The sequence below is a fragment of the Capra hircus genome, chromosome 8, assembly GCF_001704415.2.
Source record: "Capra hircus breed San Clemente chromosome 8, ASM170441v1, whole genome shotgun sequence".
NCBI lineage: Eukaryota > Metazoa > Chordata > Mammalia > Artiodactyla > Bovidae > Capra > Capra hircus.
In genome coordinates, this window is record NC_030815.1 from 88686493 (window position 1) to 88711775 (window position 25283).

Consider the following 25283-nt stretch of genomic DNA (forward strand, 5'->3'; position numbering starts at 1 on the left):
AGACTTTGAATATCTAAAACTGTCTTTGTTCTACCTTCACCCTTGTTGATTATTTGGCTGGGTATAAAAGTCTAATCAGAAATATTAGACTCACCATTTTGAGGGCATGGCTCTAGGGATGTCTACTTTCCAGTGTTTCTGATCCTGATTCTTTATATGTGACCTGCTTTTCTTTCTCTGTCTCTCTCTCTGTGTGTCTCCCAGTGAGGCTTTTCAACATAGAAAGGTCTCATTGTACCCCAGTCTTGGTCAATCTCAGTATTCATGTGCTTCAGTTCAAGGAAATGTTGCTATTGTTTTATTATTTCCTCTTTGCATTTTCCCTCCCTTCCTTATCTCCTTTCCTTTCTCCCTCCCCTCCCTCCTCTATCTCTACCTCTTTCTTTTTTCTTCCTGCAACTTCTACAATTGGCTTGATGAATCTTCTGATATGGTGTTCTAATTTCTTATCTTTTCTTCTTTCCATCTTTTTGTAATTTTGTTCAGCTTTCTAGATATCCTCAAAAATTTCTGTTGGGTTTATCAGAAAGGAAGAGCAGGGGCCCTTTGTGGTGGACTTACTGTGGCAACATTTGCCAGCTCAGCCTCTCCCTGGCAGTGCTTACTCTTGTCTGTACGGGGTGTGTCAGGACAGATGCCTCCATCCCACTCCAAAGCAAAAACAACTTATCTTCAGCAGGGTGGGCAGGAAGCTATAGCCTGGATGTGGATGGTTGGGGAAAGACCTTGGAAACTACCTCTAAACAGACTTTCAAGTAAGCCTCTTTATTTCAGCTCATACTCTTTACATGCTAGTCCCCAGGTACCTGGTGTTGCTAACTCCTAAGGCTGTAGGTCAGTCAATAGCCTGGTTGACCAGAGTTGCCAAAGCCAAGGCCTGGCTCTAGCCTGTGACTGTGAACCGTTACTTAAGCTCTCTGTGCCTCAGTTTCTCCATCTATAAAACAAAGACAGTGGCGCTGTATATGTAATTTGGGAATTGGCAAAAATGAAAGACCATTTAAAGTACTTAGAAAAGTATTTGGCACATCTTTTTCACTATTATTATTTTGGAGGTTCTTGGTTTAAATTTCTGGTTTCTTTGATAAGGAAGTTCTCAAGATTTCCAATGTGCAGCCAACATTGGGAACTCTGTTGCAGAGGAATTTCACATTGTGAAGTTCTCCAAGAGTTCTAGTGAACTCCTTGAAGATGCTGTGTAAGGAATTTGCCACGATTTGGTCTTAGGCTTCTCAAGGTTGGCCACCTTGATGTCCTGAGATGTTGGAAGGTGGAGCCGTTTCAATCTGTTGGGTACTGTGGCTGGAACATATCCAGGGGGTGTGCTTTCAGTTTGGCATCACTGACCGGATTTGCACATTTACTGTGTGGTCAATGGACATTGTTCATGTGGGAAGTAATTGGGTAGCATAACTGGGAACCATCAACATCTACTAAATCCAGGAATGCCAGGTGATGCCAGCCATCTTCATGGTGACACATCCAATCAGGAAATCCCTGTCTGAGAACCATGACAACACAAAGGGGCTGCTGGTGCCTGCAGGGGGAAAACACACAGAATTTTTATTCTCAGTCTTACTAAGTACATCAGAGACAGTGAAGTCCTTTCTAGGGTACCAGTGTCAGCATATTGATGCCCCAGCATTGTGGCTTCTGACTCCACAAATGAAGAAAAAATAATATGTATAATTAATATGTATATAAATATTATGTTGACAAAGATTGTATAAGTAGGTTAGTATGTATGCATCCATGCTTAGTCACTCAGTTGTGTCCAACTTTGTGAACCCATGGATTGCAGCTTGCTAGGTACCTCTGTCCATGGGATTTTCCAGGCAAGAATATTGGAGTGGGTTTTCATTTCCTTCTCCAGGTGATCGTCTTGACCCAGGAATTGAACCTGTATCTTCTCTATTGGCAGGTGGATTCTTTATCACTGAGCTACCTGGAAAGCTTCTATGTTAGTATGTATCAGTTCAGTTCAGTTCAGTTCAGTCACGTATGTGTAAATCATAAGACATAATACATCCATATGAAAGAGCAATAACACATATAATTAATATACATAAACATGTATAAACATAGGCTATATAAGTATATTAATATATATGGCTGTGTATTATATAAATCATAGCACATATTCATATGAAAGATAAATAGTACTTTAATATTAATATATATCAATATTATACCAATATAGCTTATATAGGTTATTAGTACACAAATTATGTGTAAATAATAATGCATAATATATAATATGTAAACAATCATATAACAATATAACTATATTATACATAATTATACATATAATAAAATATTTTTTGAAAAAGCTAAAAGTGATAAACATTTGACTATAGTGAGAACCCACACAGAGTCTGGAAGAAATAATCTAAATTAGAAATAGCCAAAACAATGCTGTGAGTCCAGAAAGATAAGGGTGAGATTCAAAACAGGCCCTCTGTTTGATGGAAAGATGTAGGTGAGGGTCTGTACAAGTTCAAGTCCACAGGTAGACTGGTTCTCCCCATCCTACTTCCCTATCCAAATTGGGGAAAATCTTGTCATTTTTGGTTTGGAGCCAACCAGTCTCTATGAAGGCAGAGTTATGGCATCCCCTCCACCAGTCAAGAGCCCAGACTCTTGAATAACCATCTTGAAAACCATTAAATAAGAAAAATCATTTTTTACTATGAAAACCACAAAAACAACGAAAACCCCAAACTGGTGAGGTTGCAGAAACACAGGTCTACTGATTGCTGTCAGAAGTGAAAACATAAAGAGTTTCAGGAAAGGCACTTAGCAATGGTAATCAAGAGGTACGGAAGTTTGCTTTTCCCTGTGATTTATACTGAGAGATCATCCAGTGATACAAAGGAAGCTGGGTGTGTGAAGTTTCTCATTATGCCAATGTTTACAGCATTGATAAACTAGAAACAACCAGTGTCCAGTGATGAGGAAAGCCTAAAGGAATTATGTTTTCTCAATTCCATGAAACATGAAATGTATTTGTGGAGAGTATATTATAAACGGAAATATCCCTGAAAATAGATTCTTTAGAGGAGAATGAGGAACATGAAATTGTTTCTACATAAAACTAAACATGCATATGATCAAGGAATTGATGGGAATATAGAATTCACTAAATTTTTTTCTAAATAAATTAATTCTTCAGTAAAAGCTATAATTTATTTTACAAAGGAATATAAGGAAAATTATGACACTGATGAAAGAAACTGAAGATGACACAACAGATGGAAAGATACACAGTCTTCACAGATTGGCAGAATTTATATTGTTAAAATGACCATGCTACCCAAGAGACTCAGTGCAATCTCTATCAAAATACCAATGGCATTTTTCACAGAACTAGAACAAATAATTCTAAAATTTTGTAGAAATATTAATACAAAAGGTCCCAAATAGCCAAACAATTTTGAGAAAGAAGAAGAAAGCTGGAGGTATGAGGCTACCTGATTTCAAATTATATTGCAAAGCTATAGTGATCAAAATAATATGGTATGGCACTAAAACGGACACATAGATTAATGACACAGAATAGAAGGCCCAGAAATTAACCCACATATAGATGAATAATCAATACATATATATCTGTGTGTGTGTGTGTGTATAGGAATATTACTCAGCCATGAAAACAAATAAAATTTTGCCATTTGCAACAACATGGATAGATCTGGAGGGTATTATGTTAAGTGAAATAAGACAGAGAGAAAGACAAATACTATATGTTATCACTTATATGTGGAATCTAAAAAGTAAAACAAACCAGCAAATATAACAAAAATGAAACAGATTCACAGATATGCAGAACAAATTTGTGGTTACAAGCTGGGAGAGGAAGGGGAGTGGTGGAGTAAGATAAGAATAGGGGATTAAGAGAATCAAACTACTATGTATAAAATAAATAAGATACAAAGATATAGTGTACAGCACAGGGAACATAAGCCAAGATTTTATAATAACTATTAATGGAGTATGATTCTAAAAATTGTGAATCCCTCGGTTGTACACCTGAAACTTTTATAATATTGTTAATCAGCTATCAGTTCAATTCAGTTCAGTTCAGTTGCACGGTCGTGTCTGACTCTTTGTGACCCCATGAACTGCAGCATGCCAAGCCTCCCTGTCTATCACCAACTCCCAGAGCTCACCCAAATACATGTCCATCGAGTTGGTGATGCCATCCAGCCATCTCGTCCTCTGTCATCCCCTTCTCCTCCTGCCCCCAATTCTTCCCAGCATCAGAGTCTTTTCCAATGAGTCAACTCGTCGCATGAGGTGGCCAAAGTATTGGAGTTTCAGCTTTAGCATCATTCCTTCCAAAGAACACCCAGGACTGATCTCCTTTAGAGTGGGCTATTTGGATCTCTATACCTCAATTCAAAAAAACTAAATTAAAAAAAAAAAAAACCTGTTGTGACTTTCCTGGTGCTCTAGTGCTTAAGAACTTGCCTGCCAATGCAGGGGACCCAGGTTCAATCCCTGGTCTGGGAAGATTACACATGCCACAGGGCGACTAAGCCCACGCACTACAAGTACTGAGCTTGCACTTAGAGCCTGTGCTTTGCAACAAGAGAAGCCACCACAATGAGAAATCCCCACACCTCAGCGGAGAGTGGTGCTGGCTCACTATGACTAGGGAAAGTCCTTGTGTGGCAATGGAGACCCAGAGTAGCTAAAAATAAGTAAATCTTAAAAAAAAAAAAAAAAAAAAAAGAAAAGGGATGTCCTTGATGCTGAACCATTGGGCACACCCAGTTTTCAGCATCTGGGTTTCTCTCCCTCAGGAGACTTGTTACAGAGGATTCCTATACCACAGACAGTCCTACCTCCAGGCACCTTAGGGTCCCTACAGAGAAGACATCTGCCCACCTCAGTCTGGGAACCTTTCTCCAGGGTCAGATCTAGGTTTGACTCACATTTCTTCCTGTCTACACATCCTGTATTCTCATTCTGTCTTCTCTTCCCTAGTACCCATCCCTTCCCACCTTGTTGTGGGAAATGAGTTTTCTTTCGTTCCCCAGCCTGCCCCCAGGATGACTCGAACCTCTGGTTTTAGTGAACCTGTCACCCCTGAGCCCTGCTTTGCCCTCCTGTGAGGCAGCTCCTCTGTTTCAGGGACACGGTTAGGGACTTTCTGCTCCCTCCCACCTCCCTTGAATGTGCATCCCAAAGGATCCAAGCAGCCGCCTCCCCAGGGCTTCTCCTCCATACCGCCGCGCTGCTCTTGCTCCTGCTCCCACAGCCACTTCCATCTCCGTGCTTCTTCTCCCCACTGCCCGTCTCCCACTCCCGCTAGTCTGCCCTCTCTCCTCCCCGCCTCCACCTGTATCCTCGAATGAACCTTCTACCGAATGATACGCTATCTTCCAGCTCATATGTCAGCAGATGAACCTTTAGAAAATCACACCTCTGCCCTCATATAATCATGGTGGATTCATAACGCAGAACAGGAACACCTTTGCTTTTCCTCCTTTGTCGGCAGCATCATCCCTTTTCCTCAGCAGGCTCTGTAAGCGCTCATCCTCACCTCAGTTTTCTGACTTAAATGGACTACCTTAACTTTTTAAGTACAATCTTGCTTTTTGTGTTACAGAGATCAGGTATAACTTCACATTGGTCATCAAAGTCTTTTGGCTTCCTACCATGAGTGCAGATAGATTTATCTGCAGACACAGTCACGGTGACACCTGTGGTCCACCTCCCTTTACTCTGCCTTGCCTGCTACGTTCCTGGGAGGCTGGCCCCTCACTCCCCACCACCAAGTTCCCTGGACCTCTGGCTTCCTGTGAGTTTGGCTAATGGAAGGCGCTAACAGGAGTCAGAGACTGGGAAGAGAGAAGCTGGGGTATTTATTCTGTTTCCTCCCATCGTTGGTTCTGCTTCTCCAGCAATAACAGTATTCCTTTAAAACTACAGCGCCTCCCAGTGGCCCTACCTCTAAAATTCCCTCTGAAATTCCACTGGTTCAGTTGTCTTCCCATTCCTTCAGCCCTAAAGGTGGGAATGACTTCTGGCTTTTAGGAATCCCTGGTGTGTCTCATTGACTGAAGAAAAGTGTACAACCGAAATTTGCAAGTTAAGATTTATTTGGGGATCTTTTTGAGGACTATATGGGACTTAGCAGGAGGCGCTAGTGGTGAAGAACCCGCCTGCCAATGCAGGAGACGTAAGACACACGAGTTTGAACTCTGAGTTGGGAAGATCCCCTGGAGAAGGGTATGGCAACCCACTCCAGTATTCTTGCCTGGAGAATCCCCGTGGACAGAGGATCCTGGCAGGCTACAGTCCATAGGGCACACAGAATTGGACACGGATGAAGCAACTTAGTATGCACGCACTGAGGACTATACTCAGGAGACAGCCTCTCAGCTTGCTCTGAATGAACTGTTCTGAAGAAGTAAGGGAAGAGACAGGGTATATACAAGTTTCTTTTGCTGGGGGGGGAAAAAAAAAAACAAACCATGTAGTTGAATATCATAAGATTACTGCTAATCACAAAAATCCAGACATCTCAACTTAATGATTTCAGTGCTTTTCTATGTATAAAAAGATACAAGAATCTGAGTCCACTGAAGTTATTCCTTGATATATGTGTCTTACAGGCTTCCCTGGTAGCTCAGCTAGTAAAGAATCTGCCTGCAATGCAGGAAATTCTGGTTTGATTCCTGGGTTGGTAAAGTGTCCCTGAAGAAGGGATAGGCTACCCACTCCAGTATTCTTGAGCTTCCTGGGTGGCTCAGATGGTAAAGAATCCACCTGCAATACAAGAGACCTTGTTTGATCCGTGGGTGGAGAAGATCCCCTAGAGGAGGGTGTGGCAATCCATTCCAGTTCTTGAGTGGAGAATCAGAATGGACAGAGGAGCATGGTGGGCTACAGTCCATGGGGTCATGAAGAGTGGGACATGACTGAGTGACTAAGCATATATATGTCTTACCTATTTAGGGCCAATATCCAAAGCACAGAATATTTTCTGTTTTCCTCCATCCTGAATTCCCTTCAGGGTGCACTGTTGGGCAATTACAGTGGCTAATGGCTTGATGCTAATAGAACTGTTATATTCCTTGTTTATAGTCACTATCATTTGAAATTTCTTAACCTCTTCTCTGAAAACGGGTCTCCTCCTTAGAACCACCTATTTCCTGCTCAACCCCAAATGATCTGCTCCCCAGTTCTCCATCTCTCCCACTGTCCTCTCTAGGCTGATAGCTCCACCTATCCTCTTGACCTCCACCTCTTTCCTGGATCTCCATTTCTTCCATTCTGTTCTAATCTAAAGCCCTCACCTGTATTCTTTTTCTGTTTTTGCATAAGGTGGATGTAGGATCTTAGATCCTTGACCAGGGATTGAAACCCCGGCCCCATGCATTGGAAGGCAGAGTCTTAACCACTGGACCATCAGGGAAGTCCTGCCCTCACCTTTCTTCTAAACATACCCCCAACTCTTCTATCATCTGTTCTATACTTCCTGCTGTACCTCCAGCCATTGCCCTATATCCTCCCTTTCATGGCAATTAGTCTTCTGGAAAGTATGACTGCTTTCATCCATTTCGTCATCTCTCATTCAGTTGGCACCACCCCGTGACCTAAGTGGCAGCCCCTCTGTTACACTGCAAAGGTGTTGTCTTGGGGAACCACTACCTCCATAGCTGATTCTCAGCAGGTCCTTACTCAAGCTCGCTGAGGCCGTGGTCATGAATATGGATTTGGAGTCAGACAGAATGGCCAGTTCCTAACCCTGTGTGTCCTGGGCAGATCTCATAACCCTTCTGATCCTCTGTTTCTTTCTGTGCAGAGTGGAGCCTCTGCTGTTTGGCTGGAGGCCATTACTCCTGGGGCAGCTGAGGGAGTGAGGAGTGAAGGAGAAAGGAAAGCCCAACAGGCCCAGGGGGACCCTCAGTGGGGAGCCCACCAGGCTGGGGTATGTGTGGCTTCACAAAGCCCCACTTCTTCCTCTGCCCATTCCTCTAGCCTCCTCCTGCCTCCCATGGAGTTTGGTCCTTAACAAGCATCTTGCACCCCAAACTCCATCTCAGCTTTGCCTCCAGACAAGCCAACCTGGCCCACTTTTTCTCACCCATCTTTGTCATCCAGGTCATTTTATTGTCTCTTGTTCAGCCCACTGCTTTGGTCTTCCTTCAAGTCTCCATCATTTTTCACTTGTTCTGTAAACAACTCTGCAAGGCCACCCACCTTACTGTCAAGGTGCCCACATAAAATGTAGACCTGACTGTGTCACCTCTCTCAAGCCACTGCAAACCTGCTCAAGCATCTCAAGGAAGTTATTGGTTATTCCTAGATCCTCCGGGTCAGGCCATCTTAGTGGCCTGGCTTCCCAATACTATGCATCAGCTCAACCAGTCTACACAGGATTCTGGAAATCATGAGCTCGCTCAAGACTTGAGCTGTTCCCTACCCAGCATCTCCTCTCGAGGTACCTTTTTTCCTCAGCCTATCTGGAGGATCCCAGTAGTGCCTCAAATATTTTCTTGGGGGGTCATCTGCCTGCTGAAGTCAACCCTGGCATCCTTAGGTCATGCTCAGTATGGTACCCTACGGAAAGGTTTTACGTATCACACATATTACAACATTCACATAACATACTGCATAGTAATATTAATTTTCAATTTTCTGCCTCTGTAGTTGGAATGAAATCTATGGGCAAAGCCACACTCCCCAGTGTCCAGCTTATGGCCCATTCTCAGGAGCACAGTTTCAGACAGCCTCTGGAAGCAGGAGAAGGCACGGAGAAGGCAATTCTTCTCTAGAAAGCCCAGAGGAATGAGCCCTGCTCACATCTTCACTTTATCCACTTGTGAGCCATTTTGGACTGCTGATCTACAGCACTGGGAGATAAATTTGCCTTGCTTTAAACCACAGATTTTGTGGTTATGGCAGCAATAGAAAGTCAATACACTTTTAAACGAACAGGTTTAAAAAGAAAAGCAAATATTCTGGAAAGGCCCTAGGCTGCCTGGCTTTCTTGAGGCTGACTTAATAATGGTTTCAGTTTTGTTGTTGTTGTTGTTGTTTTTGTCTGTGTCACCAGACTATGAAAATTTCATCCATCATCCATCTTTATATTGTCACAGGCTGATAAACCTGATACTTGGGCTTCTGGGATAATGTTTAAAATAAGCAATAACAGCCCCCAGTGAGGGTCCACAGGGCTGTCCTGGGAAGGAAGGAGTGGGGGGCAGGTGGGGAGGGGGTGCGCTTCTTGGCTGGGTTGCAGGTTCTATTTTGGTGCTGAGAAATCTTTGGGATCCTCTTTTTGCTTTTCTCCTAAGTCCCAAAATGCTGATACCATCTCCCTGATAAGTGAGGTTTTACTATCCTATTGTATTCTTAAAATACCAATCTCCCTCTTAGATTATATCTTCTTTACATGTGGTACATTTATATTGCTATTTACTTTGTAAAGTGGTCAATTTCCCTTTACTTGCCTCATCATAACAAAAGGAAAGACCGTCTCCTGTTGGCTAAAGGGTTAACGTTGTAGCTTCGGGTTTTTTCCCTCTCCTTGGGGACTCAGAACATGCATGCCTGTTCTATATTCCTTTCACAAAAAGGATCAAGGGCGAGGAGCCTGGGTATTGAATGTGCATTCACTGTACATTCATAATAAATGCTGAACAGAATGGCACATTCATGATTGCTCTTGATGTAAATGAATGGCTGAATGAAAGTTTCAGGGCATAGCTCACCTCCAAGAGGGCAGTCCTATTCGCACTCATACCTGTCCAGTGGATCTTGAATTTCCTTGGAAAAACTAGTTTTTCTTCTCATCATAACAGCCTTCTTCTTCCTCCCTACATCTTTGTAATCAGGTTGGCTTTTTTTTTTTTTTTCCCACACTGCCGTTGGATGAAAGATCCCGCCTTTGATTGAAATGGAATCTTCCACTATTGAGCAAGCTTTTGTTGAATGAGTCATCGGGGCTGCTGCTCATTGGCTGAGGCCGCTGGAACCAGGGGATTGCCTGGCGCCGGCTGCAAGGCCCGGCTTCATTCACAGAAACGCTGGCTCGCTCGCTAGCCCTTTCATTCACACAAACAGCATTTCATTCACATTTTGCTGTTTTTGTCTGCTTCTAATGAAGATCACGGTTTGGGAATGATAGGGAAGTTTTGCTTTAGATTTGGGGGGACTTGGATAACCACCACCACCATCTCTGGAGTGTGCATTTGCTGTTGCTATGCCAGCAAGGGGAAGAAAAAAAATGAATGCCATGCGGCTGCTCGGCTAGGCCTGCGGCCCTGGGAGGGGAGCTGCCGCTCCTCCACGCTTCTGCGTCCCCGCAGCGGGCCTCACCTGGCCCACCTTGAGTGGCACTCGTCACACCCTGTTCCATAAAGCTTTTCAAGGCTGGGTGCCTCAAGTGTCACATGTCTAGCCGTGGGTGTGAGAAGACTAAGGGTAATCTGATAAAGTGCTAGAGGTAAATTCATTTTTTGCATAGAAGTAGACGGGAAACTTGGACAGGGAGCGAAAGCGTTTCACTGTGAAGGGCAGCTTCTCTCAATAGACCGATGAAGACCTCTGAAGGCCGGCAGAGCCCATGGTGACAGGGGTCAGTGGGTTCGTGTCTCCGCAGACCTTCTGGGGTCGGGTGGAGGGGCTCAGTGCTCTGTTCCGCGGACAGCAAGGAGGCCTGTGCGTTTTACTTGCAGCCGGTGTCTGACTCCCTGAAAACAAGGCATCTTTCGGCGGGCTTGATGTGTACTGACAGCAGCTGCATTTTTTCCCTTTCTTTCTGCAGGGTTGCAAGCAGCAACCAAAGGGATATTGAAATGTATTTGTAGCGTTTCTTAGGCATTTCTCCAGAGCTTGAGCACATTCAGTTGGAATAAAGCTTCAAGCACAGCCCCCCTTTTGGAATGGATTTCTGGAGTTTGTTGCCATTCATCAAAAGAAACACTCTTCTTTTTCAGAAGTAGGTTTTCAGCTTAACCCTGGCTGAGAAAGACTGCTGTAAATTATCAGGGAAGAGACCCTCAGTGGCTCTGGGCAGAAGTTCATACGCAGATTTTTTTTTTTTCCTGGGAGGGGGAGGAACTGCATCGCCACAAAGACTGTTGTCATGGCTGCTCTGTTGACTTGAAAAAAACCTTGGAGATTGATATTTTATGTTCACCTGGGAATGAATCTTTTCTTTTTGGCTATTTAAGAATTCCTGCTGCTTTCCAAATCAAAATTCATGAGGATCCGCTGAAGATCTTATTCTTAAAAATCCTTCGTCACATTTTAACGCTGCACCGTCAGACACTTTTCCAGGCTCACAGATGGGCTGAACAGGGAAGAAAAAACCCTAGCATAGAATAATGGGTTTCAGAAAGTTCATTTGAAAGAACAGAATTTACCTCTGGCATAGATGCTGAGAGGGGGCAGGGGAAGGGGAGGTGAAAAAGCAAAGGTTGGAAGGAAATGTCTGGGAAGGTAGAGAAAGGAAATTTGAGAATTGATTGGCTCTAGTGTGCTGTCAGTGGGTGTATGTGGTTTTTTTTTTTTCTTCTTCTTCTTTTTTTTTTTTTTGCTACAGGAAGTGATTTGCAGTGCTCACCGAGCCTTTGTTGAGAAGGGTCTCCTCTCGGAGTGAGTCATGCTTTTGCTGTGAGCAGCCCCAAGCAGCTGGGCGCGCAGCAGAGGAAACTATGACTTTTGCAAAGCGAACGTACCGCCCTCAGCAGCCGAGTCCGGGGCCGGGGCTGCGCGGCCGCGGCCGTGCGGGGTGTTAGCGGTGGGAGGCCGGCGCCGCTGCTCGCGCCCCCCAGCCTGCTGTCCCGGCCGCTCCGTCCCGCCCCGGGGACCGCGGCTCGCCTGCTATGCGCGGCAGCCTGCGCCGGGGCCGGCACCTGCAGCGCCCGGGCGGATGCGGCGAGCCCACGGAGGGGTATGCTTCCACGCACCAAGTACAACCGCTTCAGGAATGACTCGGTGACATCGGTCGATGACCTTCTGCACAACCTGTCGGTGAGCGGCGGTGGCAAGGTCTCGGCGGCGCGCGCGGCCCCGGCGGCGGCCCCCTACCTGGTGTCCGGAGAAGCGCTGCGCAGGGCGCCCGACGATGGGCCGGGCAGCCTGGGCCACCTGCTCCACAAGGTGTCCCACCTGAAACTCTCCAGCTCGGGCCTCCGCGGCCTGTCGGCGGCCAGGGAGCGGGCGGGCGCGCGGCTCTCGGGCAGCTGCAGCGCGCCCAGCCTGGCCGCCCCGGACGGCAGCGCGCCCCCCGGCCCCCGCGTCCCGGCCATGCGCGCCGCCAGGAAGGGCCGACCCGGCGACGAGCCGCCGCCCCGTGCCCCGCACGCCAGCGACCAGGTGCTGGGGGCAGGAGTCACCTACGTCGTCAAGGTGGGTGCGGGCGCGGGCCGCCGGGTGGGAAAGCCGGGGCGCAGAGGCGTCCGGCACAGTGGGTCGCTCTGGAGGCCAGGGGGTGCGCACTTTTTCGCAGCCAGCTCGTTTGGCAGGGGGGACCCAGCTCAGCAAACGCACCCATTGCGCATCCGGTGGAAGAAGGTTTGAATTCGGCGACCTCACTGTCCTGGTTTCCCCTGGCTCCGCTCCTTTGGCATGCCTTTGCCACCGAGCTTTGCCATGTGTCCGGCCAGTACCCCTCTCGGCATGGACCACTCTCCCTGGGAACTGTGCATCAGGTCTGCCTAGGGTACACACTTGGAAGAGCTGGGCAGCCCCTGCGATGAGAAAGGCAGGTGGTGTCACTACTTCTCCTGTGTTTGCCCCAGGCAGCAGGGTAGATGGTTTCATTTCTTTCCTCAGCAAGAATTTTCAGCTCCTTGCAGTGCAGCCCAAGTACTGTCCTTTATACCAGATAGGTAGCAGTTTCTTAGCCAGCAAGGTTTTCTTTGGTTTCTGCCTTTCCTTCCATACCTGCTTTGGTTTACAGCAGCAGAAGGAAATTTGGGACTGTTTTTCCCTGGGGACTCTGGCCTTCCCTTTAAATAGGCTAAAGGAAGCTGAGCCACAGGCTGGAAAGTAGATTTTTTTTTTTTTTCCTCCAACACAGAGAATTATACAATCATGCCTGATGTAGTCCACAAAATTCTTCTCTTATGCAAGTATTCTATGATATTTAAAGAACAAATACTTAGCAGCATTCCACTGGCCTGCCACATGCTTATCACATCCTTCTGGTCACTGGGCAGCAGAGAATCACCACAGCGCTCTTCCAGCTGGGCAGACAGCCTCCAGACAGTGGAAAGGGGCCAAAATGACATTATTTCAGACTGGTCACTCCAAGACATGACTTTTCATTTTAAGAGAAATGAGATGCACACTGTCCCCACAGTGCTGTCAGTCACACTGAGAAACCTGCAGGCTCTTAGTGGCTATTAATACTTACTGGCTACAGATTCAGTTGGAAAATTCTACAGACCACATCCCCTGGCAAAATATATCTTGATAATTTTGAACCAAATATTAAAGGAAACAGTTGACTTTGTGGATTATCTTTATCTCAAAAGTACTAACAAAGGAATGCGATCATCAGTATTAAAAATGGACCTGTTCTCCTTTTGAGTCTCCTTTTTAATTTAATCTTCATTCTTAACTTCTGAGAGTGAATTAATCACATATTTTACAAAAGGGATGAAGATCAACATAAAGTATGCACAGCTGGTTGAGTTTATTGTAAAAGAAAAAGAATATTCCTCTTGTATGCCTTCTTTAAGTTATATAACCAGGAGCCGAAAACAAAAGGAAAAGAGAAGAAACAAAACCAAACAACAAAACCCCTGACAACGTTGAGGTTAAGAAGTGATGCCAGAGTATATTACTTGTGCCATGTGTAATATAGTATAATTGCTATCTGAAGAAAAAAAAGAAGAACCATGTTAGACAGATGTTGGCAAAGGTTTTTATACCTGTCATGTTGAACATGGAGGGTAGTTTCCAAATGGAGGGAGAATTTTCAAACTTATGTCTCTAAAGTTTCCTTCAAAAAAATAACTTGCTTTGCTTAGGGCTTTACTCTTGCTCTTTGAAGGATGAAGGCTGACATCCAGTTCTAAATGTCAGTTGTGGCTGAAGAAAGCTAGTCTATTGTGCTGGGCTATCAGGTAGTGACATCCGGTTCCCTCAACCCTGAAGCAAGAGCAACACTCAAATAAGTGAAAGGCTGGGTCTGCCTAGAGCCTTCTGGATTTGGGGTCATTTTGCTGTGCCAAAGGATTGTAGTGACCTAGGGGCACATAGCGTGCCCTGTTAGCGCTCCTTGCTGTCACCTGGTCCATCTTCAGTGGTGAATGGTGGCGTCACAGGAATATAAACTTAGGTTTCCCTGGAGAAGTTTGAAATCACACAGCAAAGGAGTCCAGACACTAAAGGACAATTTCTTCTGCGCACATTTGATTCACAGTATCATGTGGCCTTCTGTCAGTGCACATTTCTGAATTGCCCTTGTTGAGTTTAGAACCCTGAATTTATTTTCTTGAAAGATCACAAAACTTAAAAAAAAAAGAAAGAAAGAAAGAAAGAAACCTGGTATTATTGGCTGATTTGCAAATAGTTTTATTGGTGTCCTTACTTTGAAAGATCTCTGGCAGATAGAAAAGAGGCAGTCTTTATAACTTGCTTGTACATCAACAGCAAAATCTAAAGGCTTAGAGTTTGGGAGAGAACTTGTTATTATTCTCTTTGATTTAAATGTATGTCTAAATTAAGGAAAACCCCAAATGTTTTCTAGTTTCCTGGAAGACTCATCTGCTGTATAATTATAGATTTCCTGCCTCACAGACATATCTACCTACTGACAATATTAGGATATTGCACACAGATTTATTCTCTAAAAATATTTAAATGTAATCTACTTATATAAAAATGGACATTGTAACATATAGATGTCTGGTGTATCAATTAGGAAACACCAAATTTTTTGAATAGCAGGTTGTAATATTAATTAATGAAGGATTTGAAATTTAAAAATAGTAATACCTGAGCAGCAGTAGAATTCCAAGCTCAGAGCATGTTTAATTTGTCCTTCGTGCCTTCCCTTGAATCTGATGCTAATAACAGCATGAGATTATGCAAATGAGCAAGGGTTCAAGTTTGTGTTTGTTTACTTCAGGACACCCATTGGTGGCACCTTTGTACCTAAGTGTGCCTGACACTGGGTTTTGTTTTGTGTGTGTGGTTTTTTTTTTCTTTTTTGGTGACACAAAAGGAAAAGAACAAGAAAGTATGTCCTTGAGATAAAGGAAAATTGTAACAGCAAAGAGCAATGGATATTTTCATTATAATTCTATTTTTAAACTATTTTACATTTGGGCTTGAAAGGCCTAGAGACATACAGACAAGTATTGAGGACACTGCTGCCCACTTTCAAATTCTATTGCCTAGAAATCTAAGCTGGCAAGGAGCCTGAGTGCCCGTAGGGGCTACTACTGATTTTTAGCAGGTCCCAAAGGCAATATTGGGATGCTCTACCCACAGATCCGCAGGGCGAACAGTTTAGGAAGGAAAGATAGCCAAGAACAGTTGGGGGTCAGTTCTTTAAAATAGCTGCTGGCTGTTGTGGAAGAGTCATTTGAAGTAAGCTTGTCTTGAGGTTCAGCCTTGACCACCCCTGATGGAAGGCAATACTGTGTGGGCTACACCTGAGTTAGCTGTTGGCCCTCAGTGGGAGGGTTCTCTAAGAAGAAGAGTTCGCTTTACAGCACATGACACCACAGGCTCAAAACAAGATCAGGATAAGAAGTGGCCACATTCAGGGCTGACCTGAGTGCCCATAGCAAGAATCAGGAGGTCAAGATGCTTGCTGATCACCAGCAACCCAGTGAGAATGTAGGTTGTACTTCGTCGCTCAGTCATGTCCAACTCTTTGCAACCCTGTGGACTGTAGCCCACCAGACTCCTTTGTCCATGGGATTCTCCAGGCAAGAATACGGAAGTGGGTTGCCATGCCCTCTGCCAAGGGATCTTCCCAACCCAGGGACTGAACCCAAGTCTCCTGTATTGCAAGCAGATCTTTACCAACTGAGCCAATAGGAAAGCCACCAGAGAAAGGTTATTCATCCTTAAATCCTGTGACAGCGCCCTCGGACAGCCAAGGTTTTGGTCTGCAGAGAGTGATGCTATGTCTTTACTGATAATAGCTTCACATTATGAGCTGTTTATAGGAGATTTTAATAATCAGAGAACTACTGAATTATTTCCTGAAGTGCTGGACTGTTTTTCTTTTGGGATGAAGCCTTGTTTTTACAAGAGCTCTTCAAAAATTATTTGTTTCTCCCATTTGTGACTCTGATGATATTTAGGGTGTATGAATTATTCATTTTATTTATAAATGTTCTATTGCTTTCTATAGGTGGTCTTTATTAACTGCTCTTACTGTAAAATTTATTCTTAATTGGTATTTTTTTTCACTTGCCTCACTGTCTTTAAAAGTATTTTAAATTTATTCTTAGAAAAAGTATCTAAAATCTTTTTTCTTTTCTTAGCACTGTATTCTTTTGATAACTATGAGCTAAGTAAGGTCATATTAAACAGTCACCAACAGAGTTATTTCATGTATAGTCATGATATATTATTGTGGTGGGATTGATCGAAGTTTGTTTTAATTCTAGATTAGTAAGTTGTTCCTTGATATAGAACACAATTTTAAAAGTTGACTTTTTTCTTAAAATTGTTGAAAAATCTCATAAATGTACGGCTTATATGTAAACTGTCAAAATGATTTGAAAGACAGTTTAAGACATTCTTGTGAGATAAGTAGACAAAATTATTTATTTGATCTGGAAAGCATGACACCTCTTTTTTTTTTTATGCGACACAAGTATAGCAGATATGTGAAATGTGTACATGTACACACACACCACATCATACATAAACACATACACACATACCCAACACCACACACACACTCATACACACACGTACACACACACCGAGTAGACAATTGTAATGACTTCGGACAGGGTCATTAGAAAATAGTAAGTGTTATATTTCCAGAAATGCCTGATTATTTCATTCATTACTTTTACATTCACATTTAAGAGAAAATAATTCTGAAAGATAAGCTTTTGATGAGACTTAAATCTTACGAAGAGTGGACTTCTTGCCCCTTTACATTCCCACTCGGTTTTATCTTTGAATATATGTCATATTTTCATATTTGTCATATATGATAAATATCATTTAAGCAAAGTTGTGATAATGGGACACTTGGGCAACAGACATATAAGACATGTAAGAGGCTGGCTTTCCAGCCAACTGGCTTGTTCTGAAGGGTGTGTGATGCCTGCTGCCCCTCGCTTGGTTGTGGTGTCTCCGAGCAGGAACACGGCCTGGATGTGGAGAATCTGCAGGGTGCCTGGCCACCTCAGTGGGGCTCAAGAGGTCAACCTGTCATGACTGGGGCAGGTCTTTGCTCCTGAGCCTCGTGCATCTGGAAGAAAGGGGCTTCTGGCTTGCACTGTAGTGTCAGGGTGTGGTTCCCCGGGTCACGTGCCTTCTGGGTGGCTGCGGCCAAGACCAGACCCCGTGGTGCTACTGCCCAGAAAGTTGCATAGGATTCAGGGGAAAGCACAGTGAAGACTCAACACTTCAAACAAAAATACCCAAGGACAAATAAAGTTACGTGGAATTAATTCAGAAAAAGATAGTTTCAGATGAAATGCAAAAAATGATCAATTGGGCATATTTCCTGGGTAAAGGACAAGAAACAAATTGAATTTTAGCATAAAAAATTTACAATATGTAGTGCATGAAGAATGTCTTTATGGTGGGAGGAATTAAGCGTAAGAATGTCCTGCTGAGTGAGTGGATGTTGGCTCTGTGTGTGTGTGTGTGTGTGTGTGTGTGTGTGTGTGTGTGTGAACATGCAACTGCACAATAATCTTACCAGTTGCTTTTGGTCCTGCAAATTCATAAGTATTGATTTTCAGTTGAGGTTAAAAAAAAAAACAAACAACAAATCATTCTGTCCCCATGTGGTTTAGCCTCTTCCCTCCCCACCACCAGTGTGGAGACAATAACCCGTTGATATGTGTCAGTCTGGGCTTTCCATGTGGCTCAGTGGTAAAGGCTCAGCAAGAAAGAATCTGCCTGCCAATGCAGGAGACACAGGAGACACGGGTTCAATCCCTGGATCCGCAAGATCCCCTGAAGGGGGGAAATGGCAACCCAATCCAGTATTCTTGCCTGGAAAATCCCATGGACAGAGGAGTCTGGTGGGCTCTAGACCATGGAGCTGCAAAGAGTCAGATATGACTGGGCAACTAATCACACAGACACACAGACACACAGACACAGACACACAGACACACAGACACACACACACAGACACACACAGACACACACACAGGCATGACTGGGCAACTAATCACACACAGACACACACACACAGACACACAGACACAACACAGACAGACACAGACACACACACACACACACACACACACACAGGAACACACACACAGGCATCAGTCTGTGCCTCCCAGCATTAGGATTGGTGCTGCTTTCCTAAAGTAAATAGAAAGACACTAGTTAACCTTGGAGGGCCAGGGCCAGGAATCTCCACAAGAACCACTGAATTCCAACAAGATGCTGGGTCAAAGGCTGAGTTTCCATGGTTCACGCAGTGCTGTTCTCTTCACCTTGGTGGGGAGAAGGTGCCATGCATACCTGTGATGCACCTGGGAGGAGAGGACCAGTTGCTGCTCTCCTCGGGGACCTGGTTTCCTCTAGCGCCTTCTTGACTCTGTAGTGCCTCAGGCTGGGACCAGCCTCTGCCCTTGCTCTGGTGGATGATAGCAGCTCAGGGCATCCTTGGCCTTTCGCCCTCAGACTCTGGGCTCAGACTTGCCTTACCTCTCGACAAGAGAGGTCTGGCAAGTTCCACCATCTTCCAGCTGAGATCTCCATTTCTAGCCATGGTCTCATCTCCTGCAGGAGCTGTAGGGAAACCTGGGTGCTGGAGGAGAAGCTGCAGAAATGGGAGAGTCGAGCGGTAGGAGCCTCACCTTATCACTGGTGTTTCTGACGCTCAGCAGCTTCAGAGTACCTGAAACCCTCCAAGCCAAGACTTTCTGAGGAAGAATGTTCAAAGAGCTTGTTGTTATGATGCTCCTTGCTTTCTATATTTATTTATTGACCACACCACCTGGCATGAGGGATCTTACTTCCCTGACCAGGGACTGAACCATCGTCCCCTTCAGTGGAAGTGTAGAATCTTAATCAGGGAGGTTCCAGCTGCTTACTTTCAAGCTGACTTGGAGCCATTTTAGTTTTTCTGAAATGTGTTGTTTTGCCAAAGTAAAGGCCCCTCAGAAGAGCCTTTCCTCACTTCTGTCTATTGAATGGGCAGAAAAAGCAGCAAAGATTTGATTCCAAATTTTAAGAAATTTAAATTTGTACCAACTCCACAGACTCAGTGGGACTTGGCCTTCACCCAGCCTCTCTGCTGAGACCCTTCTGACACACTTTATTTGATCAAATTCCGTTAAACATAATTGTTTGGCAGTCTGAAGGGCCTCACAGACCAGGTTTAATCCTATTGCTTTTGCAGATATTCAGCATTTCTAATACCACTTGCCCATATAAAAATCTTCTGTTTAAAAATTTTTTGAAAAACCGCAGCACAGCTCTAGCTCTGTTGAGGGAAAACTAGCCCCGAACCTGGTTTTCAGCAGAAACACTATAAAATCAGGGTCTCTTATGCTTTCCCCCAAGGAGGGAGAAACAATGTTTTTATCTCTGGTGATGAAACCATGAAAAGGTGACTGTTTTTTGAGTGTTCTTCATGGAGAAGAACCAGCCCTTTCATTGGCCCTTCTGGAGGTGGATTCAGTGTGTGTGCTCAGTTCGGTTCTGCTGGGACCGCTGTGCTGCACCTGAAGACACTGAAGACCCCTTTCCCTCCTAGCACTTGGCACAGACTTCTTATTTCCTTTCCCTCCGGGCCTTGGTTTGGACACTGATGTTACTGAGCAGAGGCCTGATCAAGCAGAAGTCCCCACAGCCGGCTCAGCAGGAGAGGACCTTTGCCCTCCCCCAACCCCGGGGAGGAGGGCGTATGGGGGAACAGATGGTTGTCCCCTAATGCTGAATGGTTTCTATAAGGCAGCAATGATGAGAAAGGCAGCCTCTGGGGCCTGGGACCCATTACCTGCTGGGTCCCAGGGCCCGCAGAGAAACATGGTCATGGCCTCTAAGCCCAGACACCGACAGGCCACCTTCTGTTGCTGGTAGTCCTGCAGCCTTGTGATGTCTCTCACCTGCTTCTTTTGTACATCTTTCTTTTTTCCCTAAATGTATGGTATTACTGTTTGGCTGCTCCCAGGTCTTATTTGCAGCATGCAGGATCTTTAGCTGTGGCATTCGGACTTTTAGTTATCATATGTGGAACCTAATTTCCTGACCAGGAACTGAACCCAGCCCCCCCTGCTTTGGGAGGGTAGAGTCTTAGAAGTCCCATCAACCTTTCTTTATAAAATGTAAACATGTGCTGTGGAGATGTTCAAACACACACCGAGCATACAAAACATCAGCATAAAAAAAAGAGAGGATGGTCTGATGAGCCCGCAGGTACCCAAGAGTCAGCTTCTCCAGCTGCCAGCTCACGGCCTCCCCCACTTCCTGAATCGTGCAGGGCTGGGGTGCTCAGACAGAACTCGAGGTTCTGATGAATAAGTTGCAGGATTGGGTTTCATAGTGCTTCCACATCTGGCGGAGCATGTTCAGGGTCACAGGCACTGGGACACCTTTGCATTTGACTCTGTGGTCCTCAGCACAGAGACAGTAGGGCAGCCCTTGTGGTTTCTGCTTTAAAGGTGATGACAGTGGGCTCCAAGAGGCACCGCTGATGGGCACCCCCAGGGGATGGGGTGGGAGCTGTACCTCGCCACCTACCCTGGCTCGGGCTTCCCTGGACCACCCCACCTCTGACTCTTTAGCAACCAGATGACCCTTTGAGGAAAGGGTTTTCTCCCAAACTGTTTTTATAGCAGTGTATTAGTCCAGGGTCTCCAGAGATAGAGAACCAGTAGGATGTATGTATAGGAGGAGTTTTGTGACAAGGCATTGGCGTATGTGATTACTGAGAAGTCTGCAGGGTGAGTCAGCAGGCTTACGACCCAGGAAGAGACATTTCAGTATGAAACCAAAGGCAGGAGAAAGCCATTATCCCAGTTTGAAGGCCCTCCGGGAGGAGGAGTTCCCTCTTATCCTAGGGGAGTGTCAGTCTTTTGTTCTACGCAGGCCTTCAGTTGACTGGATGAGACCCGCTCACATTAGGAAAGGCAGTCTGCTTTACTCAGTCTATTCATTTAAATGTCAAAGTCATCCCTAAACACCTTCACAGAAACACCCAGAATCACTTGTTGGTCACTTGTTAGCCAAGTTAACACGCAAATTTACCATCACAGGCATAGCCACAAACTTTTGGAGTCTCATCTAGGATGGCCATTAGTTCACCCAGAGATTCACGTGCCCTGGAAAAATGGAGGTGAAAGATAAGAAACGACTAAGTAAATCTCCTGGAAGAGTCTCAGGTTTTCTTACCATTTCTCTGGACACCAAATGGAGACACCTTTAAAAATTCCTCAAGTAGGACCTCAAACCAAAGCCCTGGAGTATAAGACAGATGAACTATGACCCCTGCACACCAGGAGAGCTGTGGAACTTTGGGGACCAGTGGCAAGAGTGTGTCTGTGGTTTGACACTTGCTCAGAGTGGAGGCCTGATACATGAGGTGTCACACCTAGTATTATCACCAGAGGCCAGAACAAGTTCACTGGTGGAAATACAGCCCCCTTATGTGTCTCTGTACAGGCTCGCAACCAGGGACAGAGGCTCTAGGAGGGAAACAGATGTTTCTAGATCCATGTGTTATTGTTGTTGTATAGTCACTAAGTCATGTCCAGTTCCTTTTGTGACCCCATGGTCTGCAGTCTGCTAGGCTCCTCTGTCCATTGGATTCTCTAGGCAAGAGTACTGGCGTGGGTTGCCATTTCCGTCTCCAGGGTATCTTTCTGACTCAGGGATCAAACCCATGTCTCCTGTGTCTCCCACCTTGGCAGGTGGATTCTTTACCGGTGAGCCACTTGGGAAGCCCCACTTTGAGTCATTACTAAAATGGAAAAACTGCATTTTTTTTCTGATTTGCAAATAATAATAATAATTTATAGGCCTGGTTTTCTCAATTTAAGGGTTGCTCTCATAGATTTTTAAAAAGTGGTTTCACGTGAGCTTCTGTTTGTAGCCTTGAGCAAATTAGAGAATGAGGAGTATATATTACCAGACAGTGGAAGTAGCTAGGGCTGGTCCCTTTCAGAAACTAGGCTTTGTGTGAAAGGCTGATTATCATGTGGCAAGCTGGTCTGAGTCCTGGGCCAGAGGAAGCACTGTTAGACACTTGAGGCTTTCCTGAGCTCACGTTCTGAGAAGCTTCTGTCTTTTGTCCATGTTCTTGTAACTGATGGAAGCTGGGGCACAGTCTAGAAATCCTGATTCTCACATGTGTCAGTCTTGGATGTCCCTGTCTGGGTTCTGCTGGCTTCACTCCTTCAGGAGTCCTCCTTCAGACTCTCCTCCTGGTCTCTGGGCTAGAGACATTGCTTTTAAATTTTTATTATTATTTTTGGGGCCTCACAATGTGGCATGCAGGATCTTCCCTGACCAGGGATTGAACCTGTGTCCCCGACACTGGAAGTCCAGAGTCTTAACCACTGGACCACCAGGGGAGTCCAAACTCTGCTTTTGAAAAAGTTATCTTATTTATTTATTTGGCTGCACACAGTCATAGTTACAGCACTCAGCATCTTGAATCTTCATACAGCATGAGAACTTATTTGCAACATGTGGGATCTAGTTCCCTGAACAGGGATTGAACCAGGACCCCCTGCATTGGGAACATGGAGTCTTAGGCACTAGACCACAGGGAAGTCCCCAAACACTGCTTTTTTTTTTTTTTTTTAAGGATGGTTATTTGTGAGGTGGTGCTGGCTGCACTCTCTAAAGGACTGAGCTGTGAATTTGTTCACTGGAAGTAGCAACTCCTGTAATAGATAATAAGCTTGTTTACAGAGTGACTTAGTTACTTATTCACTAACATGGGAAAAGAAAATAAAAATCATCCAATGGTGGCTAAGAGGAGGGGGTTCTGATGTTCCTGTGTGATCCACAAACTCCCGTCCTTTAATTGCATTCCCCACTTCTGTTGCGCCCTGCCCTCCACCCACCCTCTCTCACTCCTGCATTATCTGTTGGTTAAGACTCCCAGGGCAGGGATTTGCTGAGAAAAGTTAACACCTGGCTTTCTGGACAAAAGCATGATTTATGTGCTGTGTATGTCTGTGCATGTTCAGTTGTGTCCAGCTTTTTGAGATCCCATGAACTGTAGCCGGCTAGGCTCCTCTGTCCATGAATTTTTCAGTTAAGAATACTGGGGCGGCTTGCCATTTCCTGCTCCAGGGGATCTTCCCAGGGTTTGCCAATTCTTGGGGTGTAAATAATTATGGGAGGTGGGAAAAGATGTGTAGTAACACAGCTTTGCAGAGTCTTAACTTCAAGGGTGTGGACGATATTAACATATTAAACAATACTTAGAAGTGCTGAGTTTTGAGTATTACTTTTTATAAAATATAACTGATTGTTTGGACCTCTTCCTTAGACTGTGCCATGCTTAGTCGCTCAATCGTATCTGACTCTTTGCAACTCCAGGGACTGTAGCTCCCTGGCTCCTCTGTCCATGGGATTCTCCAGGCAAGAATATTGGAGTGGGTTACCGTGCCCTCCTCCCTCCTTAGGCTGCTTGCACCTAAAACAAATTCCCCTCCAAGTATCCCTTCTTCCCTCGCTACTCCACCTTCCTCATTTCACTTTCTTTCACCTAATTCATGCCAACATGAGACAATTGACTTCTTCTGACCTGTGGACAGTGTCTGGAAAAGGTTCCTCGGTGACCCCCTAATTATAAAATCAAAAACCCACTTCATCTGGTGCTGTCACCTCACAGCCTGTCTCCCAGACTCCTGGCATCTGCTGTGAAGGTTCTTCTTTGCTTTTGCTCCTCATTTCTATTCCTGGATTATTTATGAACAGTCTTACCCTCTCTGTTCCTCTTCTCATTCATTAACTCCTCCATCAATCTACTAACCCATTATTTTATTCAACTAGTGTTTATTAAGTTCCCATCCTGGGGTAATGTGTTGGGGATAAAGAGATGATTGCTGCTGCTGCTGCTGCTGAGTCACTTCGGTCGTGTCCAACTCTGTGTGACCCCATAGACAGCAGCCCACCAGGCTCCCCCGTCCCTGGGATTCTCCAAGCAAGAACACTGGAGTGGGTTGCCATTTCCTTCTCCAATGCATGAAAGTGAAAAGTGAAAGTGAAGTCCCTCAGTCGTGTCCAACTCTTAGCAACCCCATGGGCTGCAGCCTACCAGGTTGCTCTGTCCATGGGATTTTCCAGCAAGAGTACTGGAGTGGAGTGCCATTGCCTTTTTCAAAAGAGGTGATTAAATAAGCATAATTCCTGCTCTTTTGGTGCCAGTGGTGGAGACAGAGGAGAGAAAGTACCAGGAGATCACATTGGTGGTGAAGATGTGGAAATCAAGGATGGCTTCTCAGAGGAGGTGATATGGAAGTGGAGCCCTAGATATCAAGGAAGATGAATGGAATTGGTATGCAGATGTGTTCAAGCATGAGTGAGTGTGTGTGTGCATGAATGTTCCATTCTAGGAGGAGATGGAAACTGACAGTAGCCAATGTAATTAGTGTATTGAGTCAGGGAGGGTCCCCAGGGCCTGGCCAGCACTAGGCAAGTACAGTGGGAAACCACTGGAGATTTTCTGAAAGATTATTCTATCTTCTGTGTGGAGAACAGATTGGAAAGGCAGAAATAAAAGTAGACAGTTGAGAGGTAATAAGGAGGAGTGGTGGTGGCTTGGACCTGTGTCATAGGTCAAAGGCCAGTGGCGTATGTTGGGCGCAGGTCTGTATTGTTCACTGTCCATGTAACATGCCCATCCTCTCTTTCAGGGCCCCTTAAATGAAACAAATCTCAAACTGAATTCATGCTCTTTCCCACCTCAGTTAATGGTTTCATTGCTCGCCTACTTCTCAAATTCAAGACCTCAAAGCCATCCTTGAATGCCTCCTTTTCCTAAACTCATTGTATCTGTTCAATCACTGAGCTATCATTTCTATTCCACAGGGTTTCAAGTCTTTTTTTTTTTCTTTTCCTTTTGCCCTGATTCATACCTTCACAATTTCTTGCTGTGATTAGTACAATGAACCAGTCTTTGA

General features: G+C 44.9%; 1 protein-coding gene across 2 annotated transcripts in view; it reads left to right on the forward strand.

The window, feature by feature from the left end:
• The window catches only part of SHC3 (SHC adaptor protein 3), a 186882-nt gene continuing 172396 nt past the window's right edge, over window positions 10798–25283 (forward strand). The window contains exon 1 of one of the 2 annotated variants that reach the window (XM_018052523.1): window positions 10798–12372. In XM_018052523.1, the coding sequence (XP_017908012.1) occupies window positions 11917–12372 (456 nt within the window). In that variant the 5' untranslated portion in view covers window positions 10798–11916. The remainder of the gene's footprint in view (window positions 12373–25283) is intronic. The other variant, XM_018052522.1, reaches the window with a different exon arrangement.